Source organism: Bombus bifarius, unplaced genomic scaffold, assembly GCF_011952205.1.
Source record: "Bombus bifarius isolate JDL3187 unplaced genomic scaffold, Bbif_JDL3187 scf7180000008061, whole genome shotgun sequence".
Lineage (NCBI taxonomy): Eukaryota > Metazoa > Arthropoda > Insecta > Hymenoptera > Apidae > Bombus > Bombus bifarius.
The window spans coordinates 15,100-25,000 of record NW_022884425.1 but is presented as its reverse complement, the minus strand read 5'-3'; the positions used below and the strand labels follow the sequence as shown (position 1 = coordinate 25,000).

Genomic DNA, 9,901 nt, shown 5'->3' with positions numbered 1-9,901 from the left:
CCTTTTTTGATCTTATGGTCTTCAAACAATGCAGAATCATGTGCCGCTTCAACAGTGCCGACGTGTCAAACTTCTCATAACACACGCAACATTCCCTTCGTTTAAACACACCATGCTGACGTAGATAGTGAGTTAGTAACTTATTCATGGACGTGTAACGCGCGTTGCATATGCTCGAAATGTAAATCGTATGGAACAATTTCATGTGCTCGCGCAGGTTTTTCTTCGAAGAAAACGATTTTTTACAAATATGACATTGAATTATTTTCTGCTGACAGACTTTAAAGTTCTTCTGAAATTCAACCGATTCTTGTTGAAGTACGATTAATCTATCAGCGAAAGATTTTACAAATTCATTGAATCGCTTTGACGCAATCGTGTCAGCTTTCAAAGGCATGTTACATGTCGAGCTTGTTTCGCGAAAACCTTCAAATACCTCTTTCACATTTTTCGATACTGCTTGTTTGAAAGCGTCTTCGACTTCGTCTTCGTCTTCATCTTCGTTTGACACAAAACTAGTAGGCTCCAAGAATTTGTCGCATTTCTCCAAGCGGACCACACATTCTTTACACTCCAATAAATCGTAAGAATCATATAAAGAAAAACATCTTTTCACTGGCCTAAGGTTGTAAGACATATTGTGCGAGGTATTAGAGCTTTCAGATTCAGCTTTTATTTCGTTCCTTAATAAAGATATCATTGTCTTTAAATTCACACGAATTTGAACAAATGATCTTTTCCTAACAGGAGATTCGATTCGCTTAACAGAAGTAGACATCTGAATAACTTCTGCAGCCGTTGATGTCTTGTTACTAAATGTCTCGAGCGTTAAAGTTGGAATAATAGTCGCAGTAACAGGAATATTCTCCGTATCGATAACTTTTTCCGGGCTAACCCATCTGTCATTCGGTTTGTCTTTGTACGTCGATATGAAGTCTGTAAGGACGGATTGCTTCATTCTTTTCGAAGGTGTACTATGCGAATCGTTTAACCATTTCGGATGCGTAAACTTGATCTTGCTGCTCGAATCCTTGGTGGATGTATTCTTTGAGTCATTAGATAGTTTCAAAGATATATTTATTGAGCTATTTACGTTCTTTGAGCAGGGACTGTGTGAAGTTTTTGATTCTGCCATGACTATATCATCCGAATGATTCGACTTTCCTAACGATTCAGGAGATGTTTTCATAATTTTGCTTCCACCAGAAAATATTGCGTTCCCATGCGCATGGAATAAATGAGACTGGACATGTCTTTTATAGGAAAACTTTCGGTTACAAAAATTACACTTATATCCAGACAATTTTTTCGTACAACATCGCTTCTTTAAATGACGTATTAACGAAATATGCATAGTGAAGATTGCAGTGCAATTATCACACTTAAATACATTACAGCTATATAATTTATTATGCAGTTCCAATAAATGTTTAGCTTGAAAAGTTAACAAACAAACATTGCAACTTATTCTGTTGTTTGAAGGTACTTTATGTTTACTTTTTCGTTTATCAGGATCCGATTTGTTATTTTCTAAATACGTACTTTCTTGAGGAAACGCGGATTCTTCATTGTTACAATAAACGTCGTCCGAAGATTCACCTTTAAACGTCGCTGTTTCATTTTTATTCCCTGTATTTGTATCAACTGGCGACAAATCATCGCAGATCTCTGGATCGATTGGCTCTTTTTTTATTGTTATTGCATATTCAGAAGGCTGAAAAAAGATACAAACCAAATGTAACATCCTAAGAAACGAAAAATCTATGAAACAGTCCTAGTCTAGTAATTGAAGTCAATCGTACCATAAATCATGGGTAGGATAGAAAGCTACGTATAGAGCTACAGAACTAGATACTAGAAAGAACGGTTTATGACGTCATGTTTATCAGTTAGTCAGGTTCTACCATTAAAAACAATACATAACTGCACAAATCCAGAATACTACGTACATAACAAGAGAGGTGTAAATTTTGTGTAAATTTACGGCTCCATTAGAATTACAAAGAAACTTTTCCTCAACTCCTAACGTTTACCATAGGACAGGGCCGATCGATATTTTCAAACTATTGTGTAGCGAAGTCGACTATATTCAACTCTCAATTATATTCAAATGTAAGAAAAATCAGATTCGCAAACAATACTTTTAGCATGGTTGTTTAACATTATTTCATGAATGTATTCTTCCAGGTAACAAATTAGTACAAAACAACGAGCGGTCCTTCTACATGTTTAGCAAATTGTATATTATAAATGAGAAATAAAATGTACGACAGAGTAACAAACACCATGCAAAACGCTAAAAATTCCATATCATTTGAAAATATAAAAAAACAACTCAAAATGTTTGCAAAAATCACCATGAATTGTTTAAAATAGAAATATTTGTATCGAATTCGGTGGAAAATATTGTGGAATCAATTGCGATCAGCAACCGATGTGAGAAACAGTTAATGGTAATACCTGGTCAAACAGAAAGAAAACATGACTGTCAACGGTGCTTACATACGCTGAAACACTGATGCGATGAACGCATCAACGTATTCTGTTCTTTTATGATGTATATTGGCTTGCATCGATGCAGAAAGTAATATATTTTCTTAATTGGTAAGCAAAGCCAATGGATATATATTAAGTATATATTGATATACTGATATCATTTCATGAGACTTTGGAGTCGATGCGTGGCGTCATTACAACACGTTTCAGTTTGTACAGGCTGCTCAACGAATTTTCTACGCTAGACTATACTAGAACTTCTGTCCCGATGCTGTTCGGGCAGTAAGGGACATATGCAAAATTCCTCCCTTTTCACTATGTTGCCAATTTGTGTAAGAATATATATACACGCAGGCACGCGCACATGCACACGAATGCAAACGTGTATCTGTGCCTTGTTATAACTGTGTGTGGAAAAATTTTGTACATAAACTCACAGCAGCAATAGTTTTCATAACGCATGCACAAATTTAAACCTGGGCATGAGGGTACACGAGCGTTAAAACAGACATACGTTTTACAGTCATTTCGTACGTACATAGAAGTCACGACATACGAGCGTTGCCTGTTTTGCAGAGTTGGCGTCGAAGCGCTAAATTTCTAGTTCTCAAAAATAGCGATTGTTCTTGACTGTGGCGTAAACCATGCTTAACGGAACGTTCGCGACATTGTGTTGTAAAACTCCAATAATATTTCTTTTTAATCTGAATCGATATCGAAGTGCGTTAAAAACTGTAAATAATTTGATTCATACAAATGATTTTTGCAACAACAAATGATTTATAATCAACAAATCTAAAAATCTTTGCACAAAATAGAAAAGTTTTCATTCCGATACAACTATTTGCTATAGAATAATCGTTGGACATACGTAAAAAATACGTACTCATCGAACTGAGAACGAATAACTAATGATACGTTCGTGTGACCTGCTCTATTTAAGGTTATAATTGTATAACCTTATTTAATTGTACAACAAAGCATGCCTCAGCTGAATCCAATGCCCGTACTCATATAAATACATCAGTGAAAAGGTAACGCACGTTGCCAATGATGAATGTTCCTGGTACATGTGTGAGTTTTAATCTATTATACGGCAATATATTTTTTACAACTTACGTTGTTTCAACGCTCGTATGCTTCGACGCATTAATATGATAAAAATCTTATCTGTAACATGCATCTTTCTTATTAATTCACTTCGTATCGTACGAATAAATAGATAACAGTGATTTACAATAATATTACATAAAACATATTTATATATGTATAAATATCAATTTTATACTCTACAAGCCTAGGAAAATTAACAACAAATAATAATAGCACAAATGGTAAACATAATCACTATACTAAATATTAACATATTAATGAAAATCATTTGTAATTCAATATTTCCATGTTTATAAAATAAAATATGTAAATGAAATTTAATTGTAAGATGATCACATTCGTATAAACTCATTACTCTACAACGGAGCAATTAAATATTATATTGATAACGAGAATAAGCAAAATTGCATCGATGCTAGACATTCTGCATTACTTTAGTATTTTTAATCCATGTATTATTATTGAGCCATAATATATAAAGCATAGACGCAAGAGATCATAGCGCGTTGGCCAAAGAAATCTTACAATTGACAGATACATTATACAAAATTTTATATACCATGGTGGAAATTCCGTCTAATTCAACCATTAAATTTCATTTCTATTACAAATCACAAGTTTGCGTCACAACGGCCAAAGAAGCAAATCTTACTTTGTCATATTGAAATAGTTAAAGAAAGTGGTACATAAACATTAATTTAATATGTTATATTAACCAAGATTTATAGAAACAAAGTATATTATTCAATACGGTCAAAGTTCTCTTATCGAATGATGTTTCAAAAGGTACTTACGTCCATTTTGTTGTCCAATTTTATATCCACGGAGATTGCATCAACGGGGCGTACGCAAATTAACACTCGGGCTATTTGCTTTATGAAATTATTATTATTATTAGACCAACTGCTTGCCTGTGCACAAAGAAAATCTATGATTAGTGAGTAGTAGACTTTAATAATATCTTCAAAGAACAATTCGCGTTTTCCTTAAAATATGTTATAACTGTACGATAACAGTAGCAACTTGTAAATAAATATAGAAATTGTATGAAATACAGTTATCAAATATATTTAACAAAACTGTAATTATTTAATAAAAAGTCGTGAAATTAATGAAAAGCAGAAGACAATGGAAAATATTTCAGGTTAACGTGTCATACATGATCTTAAAAGTTGTTTACACTCACTTATTATTCACTTATTATTCACTTATTATTCACTTGCATCCAGAACATGTTTTCCTTTGTTAATAGTTCGCGTCGAAATAGAATGTAAATTTTTTTTATACACATATAAACTTGCACAGAGAGAAAAAATACCGTTCAAACTCGGACACCACCATGAGCAGCACTGTGGGCATTAAAATGGTATCACCCACTAGTAGCAAACATGCCGCTCAGTTCAGACAGATTCACGTGGCTACAGCGCATGCGTGTTACTGAGTAGATGTTCTGACTAAGTTCACGTTATGTCCAATATAATTTTCTTCTTCACGTTTCTACATAAACTCACGTTATATATGTATGTATATCTGTGTATCTAAGAAGCAACATCAACACACGTCAATGAATATCTGATTATTCCTGAATCATAAGTATTGTGAGCATCGCATTCGTATACACAGGTCTGTAAACTCCAGTAGGGGGGTGGCAAATCGGCCGTTAGTCGTAGCGCTGGCATTGATTTGTTAACACCATTGTTTGCATTATCACAGAAGGTAAAGAATATAAACTAAATTGCTTTTTATAATTTTCATCAATATACTTAAAGTAGACATACAGTATTTCACGTGATACAAAAGAATGTTGTTTAAATAAATGTAGTTTTACATAAGGGGGGCTAAGGTTAATTCGTACAAAAAAAGGCATGTTTTTGTGAATTTTTTGTGACGTCAGAGTTAAAATCTCTTTATTAAAATCAATAGTAAATTAAAGTATGACATTCGAAGAATATTGTATAAAATTTTCACGGAGAAATATTTAAAAATACGGCAATGGCAGTGTTACGTCGGGCGACCCTCTACCTAGACCAGGCCATACACCGCGGGTCAGATGGAAACCAGATGTCCGCTCATCCTTACTGCGTACCCTCAATAGTCTTAAGGACCCATCATAAATCTCAGTAATTTGCTAGCTAAGGTCCTTCAGACACAGCAAATATCTTTATTCTAAATCACTTTCTAAAGAGTATTGTCTACTACAGCTTTATTTATCTGTTTGTTAAAATTACAATCAATTCTCGCGTTGAGAATTTTCAGTAATTTTTCTGGCGTGGCGCAGTGATATGGCTGATTATTTATAATAAGTTAATATTTATTATAGATAAATGTAATTTATAAGTAAGTATTATAAATAAGTGAATATTGCTTAATTTTTGATAACTAAATAAATCTGGCGTTTAGGTCTAGCGGGTAGTGCCTCTTCAGCCTGCGAATCTGGTCCGTCGTATCAAGTAGTCCAGTGATTATGGGGTTTCGATGTTTGTTGAATCTTTTGCTATATCTGTCGCTATATTTTGCTATTTCCTCTTTGACTGTGGGTATCTTGAATTGTTTCGTTGGTAACATACCAAGGTGCGTCTATTAAGGATCTTATCGTTTTCGATTGGAAGCGTTGAAGTATTTCAATGTTGCAGTTACTTGCTGTTCCCCATAGTTGGATTCCGTAGGTCCAGACAGGTTTTATTACGGTCTTGTGGAGGGTACTTTATTCTGTAGGTTTAGTTTGGAGCGTCGGCCCGTGAGCCAATAGAATTTGTTTAGTTTGTCCTTTAGTTGCTTCGTTTTATCTGAGATGTGTTTTTTCCACGTTAGTCTCTTGTCCAGGGTCATGCCCAGGTATCTGACTGAGTCTCTGCTAGGAACTGTTGCATTGTTGATGGTGACCTGGGGGCAGGTTTGTTTTCGGAGCGTCAAGGTTACATGTGAGGATTTCTTTTCGTTAATTTTGAAGCCCCATTTATGAAACCACTTTACCATGGAGTCGAGACTTCGCTGGAGAGCGGATGAGGCTATTACCGGGTCTGCGTGGGTAGCTAATAGCGCTGTGTCGTCTGCAAATATTGCTATTGTTATCTCGTTTGGTATAGGTAAATCGGCAGTGTAGATGGAGTACAGTAGGGGTCCGAGGACACTACCTTGGGGTATGCCGGATTCTATTGGGAATGTTGCGGAAGTGGCGTCTAGGCATTTAACCATGAATTGTCTATTGGTTAGGTAAGATTTTAGGATGGAGTAGTAGGGGTGAGGTAGGATCTTTTTAAGCTTGTATAGTAGCCCTTCATGCCATACTTTGTCGAATGCCGGTTGGATGTCTAGGAAAACCGCTGAGCAATATTTTTTCTTTTCGAGTGTTTGGCTGATCGTATGGGTTATGCGATGGATTTGCTCTACTGTTGAATGTTGTTTTCAGAAGCCGAATTGATGATCTGGGAGTGTTTCCAAGTTCTCTAGGAGTGGAAGGAGTCGGTTCGTGAGCATCTTCTCGAATAGTTTAGACAGGGTAGGTAAAAGGCTGATTGGGCGATAGGAGCTGGTTTCGTATATCGGTTTACCGGGTTTAGGGATGAGGGTAAGCAGTGAGATTAGGATAGTGTTCAAGGCGAAGGATAGCATTAAAAATCGATGTGATGGGTCCGATCCCTATTATGGGAAGTTCCTTGATTGCTTTATTGCCTATTAGGTCGGGCCCTGCTGCTTTCTTGGGATTTAGGCGACTGATTGTTTCTATAGTCTCTGCAGAAGTGAAGGGTTCGATAGGAGGAGAGATTGGGAAGGGGGTGTGCAGGTATTCAGTAACGTCCGCGGCAGCTTTGGAGGAGTGGCGTTTGAATACTTTGGACAAGTATTTGGCAAACAGGTCGGCTTTTTCTATAGGGTTACGCGCCCATCCACCTTGCGGACGGCGGATTGGGGGGATTATTTGTGGGGGGCGTGTGAGTTTCCTGGAGGTCTTCCACAGCGAGTAGTTGGAGTCGGCTGTGGGGGATAAACTGGCGAGATATTTTTGGAAACAGTCGTTTTTGTAATTTTTTATGGTTTTGGATAGCTTTCTAGTTGCGTTGTTTAGTTTGCGTTTGTCATCCGGTGTTCTATGGGTCTGCCATACTCTTCTTAGTCTACGTTTTTCTGCTATTTTTTTTAATATGTATTGGGGATATTCTTGGTTGCTGATGGACGTCTTTGTCGGTGTGAAGAGGCGGATGGCGTTTATTATGCTCGTGTTTAAATATTCCGTGGCTGCTTCAATTTCTTCCTTAGTTTTTAGTGAGGTTAAGGCTGAAGTTGAGTGAGTAAGGACTTCTCTAAAGAGCTGCCAGTTGGTGTGTTGGTTGTGAATGGAGACATTAGGTGTATTCTCGATAATTGTTGAACTGACTGTTGCTATCACGGGGGAATGATCGGAGGAGAGATCAGCCGAGGAGTTGATTTGGACGTGTCTTGATGAGATATTTTTAGTTACGAAGAAGTCGAGAAGGTCGGGTATTTTGTTAATATCAGTGGGTCAGTATGTGGGTTCGTATGTGGTGAGGTAGTTGAGGTTGTTTGTTATTATGCTGTTTAAGAGGTTTTTGCCTCTTACTGTAACCAGTCTGCTGCCCCATTGGGTGTGCTTGGCGTTATAGTCTCCTCCAGCTATGAATCTATTGCCCAGGGTGTCCAGGAAGTTATCAAAGCCTTCTTTGGCGATGGAGTGTCTGGGAGGGCAGTATACTGCTGAAGTGGTGGTTGTACCATGACAGTCTTCTATTGCTACGTTTGTTGCTTGGAGGTAGTCTTTCTGGAATGATGGAAGTTCGTAGTGCTTAATACTTGTTTTGATTATGATTCCGGTGCCTCCGTGGGCCTTTCCGCTGGGATGTTGGGTATGGTAGAATTTGTAACCATTTATTTTCAGATAGTTTTTGTCGGTGAAGTGGGTTTCCGATACGAGCATTACGTCGATTTGCTGGTGTTTTAGGAAGAGTTCTAGTTCAAATTTGTGTTGCGCTAGACCGTTGGCGTTCCAAAGAGCTATGCGTCTTGGTTTTATTTTGCGTCGGGGCGTATTAATTTATCCATGATGAGTGTTAGTAGCGATAGCAAATTATTTATTTGCTCTGATTGTTTCTCTATTAGCTTTTCAAGCCTAGAGAAGTTGTCTGTGTTAGGTGAGTTGGGGACATTATTTTGGGAAGATCCCTTTGGCTATTCGGGTTATTTTGGATGCCTTGTACTGCTTGGGCATAGGAGGTTGGGGTAGTGGTGAATTTAGTAGGACTGGGTATTTGGTTGGTTGAGGGGGTTGGGGTAGTCGTGAATTTCGGCGGGCTGGGTGTTTGGTTCGTTACCTCTTTTGCTCTGAGTTTAGGGTACCTGTTTCTGTATAGGGTTTATAAGCTGAGCAGCCTTTATAGTTGGCAGGATGGTCACCTTGACAGTGGATGCATTTCGCTGGGGTTTCCGGTGATTTAGTGCACTGGTCGGTGGAGTGTGTGCCTGCACATTTAACGCAGCGGAAGGTATGGTTGCAGTATTTCTGCGTGTGACCGTGCCTTTGGCACCTTTTGCATTGCACTATTTCTTTTTTCACAAGCGGTGGTTCGAATTGTACTATTGCGTTCATTAGGCGACTGGTGTTGTAGATTTCCTTATTGTTAGGCTTTTGTTTGATGTCTATAAAAAATAAGGATAACGGATCTTTCGAGACTCTATGCCTTATATTACTTACGTTGATGACTTCGTGGCCGAGTTTTGAGAGTTCGAACTTGAGTTCGTCTATGTCTGCTGAGTGGTGGATGTTGCGTAGAACCACTCGAAAAGATCTTCCTTGTTTGAGTTGGTATGTGTGAAAGTTGGCGTTCAAGGTCTTAGGCAGTTTGATGATTTTTCTGTATGCGTCAGGGGTTGTCGGCAGAATTTTTACTTTGTTGTTGTTAATCTTCAGGTTGTAGTCGTCCTTGGAGATATCTCTCTCTAAGGACTTGATCATTGTTTGTATGTCGATGACATCATCCACAAATATTAGTGGGGGAGGGGGGATTCTCTGTGCTTGTTGGTTTGGCGGCGGGTCTGCGATTTCCATGGCGTCGGCGATGGATTGCAATACGGCGAACCTGTTGTGGGTGTTTATTTGTATCGTTAATTGTTCGTTCCGGGTGTCGATCGTGTCTGGTTTTGATGTTTCTATTTTCCGTTTCTTTGTAATTTTAGCGCCGTTGGTGCGGAGGATTCTGCTGCACTTCTGCCACGGAGGGGGTAGCGCGGGGTAGTTGTGAGTTTGCTCAGGAGAGCCTGATCGCGATTGCTGGGCCAT

The 9,901-nt window shown here is 38.0% G+C and overlaps 1 protein-coding gene across 1 annotated transcript in view; it reads right to left on the bottom strand.

Moving 5' to 3' along the window:
* LOC117208306 overlaps positions 1 to 9,901 on the bottom strand; it is an 11,125-nt gene extending 1,224 nt beyond the window's left edge. Inside the window, exons 1-3 of the mRNA XM_033449367.1 lie at positions 9,512 to 9,901; positions 8,962 to 9,084; positions 1 to 1,714 (exon numbers count right to left, since the gene is read on the bottom strand). The exon at positions 1 to 1,714 is cut by the window's left edge and continues 1,224 nt beyond it. Of these exons, the coding sequence (XP_033305258.1) occupies positions 1 to 1,714; positions 8,962 to 9,084; positions 9,512 to 9,901 (2,227 nt within the window). The remainder of the gene's footprint in view (positions 1,715 to 8,961; positions 9,085 to 9,511) is intronic.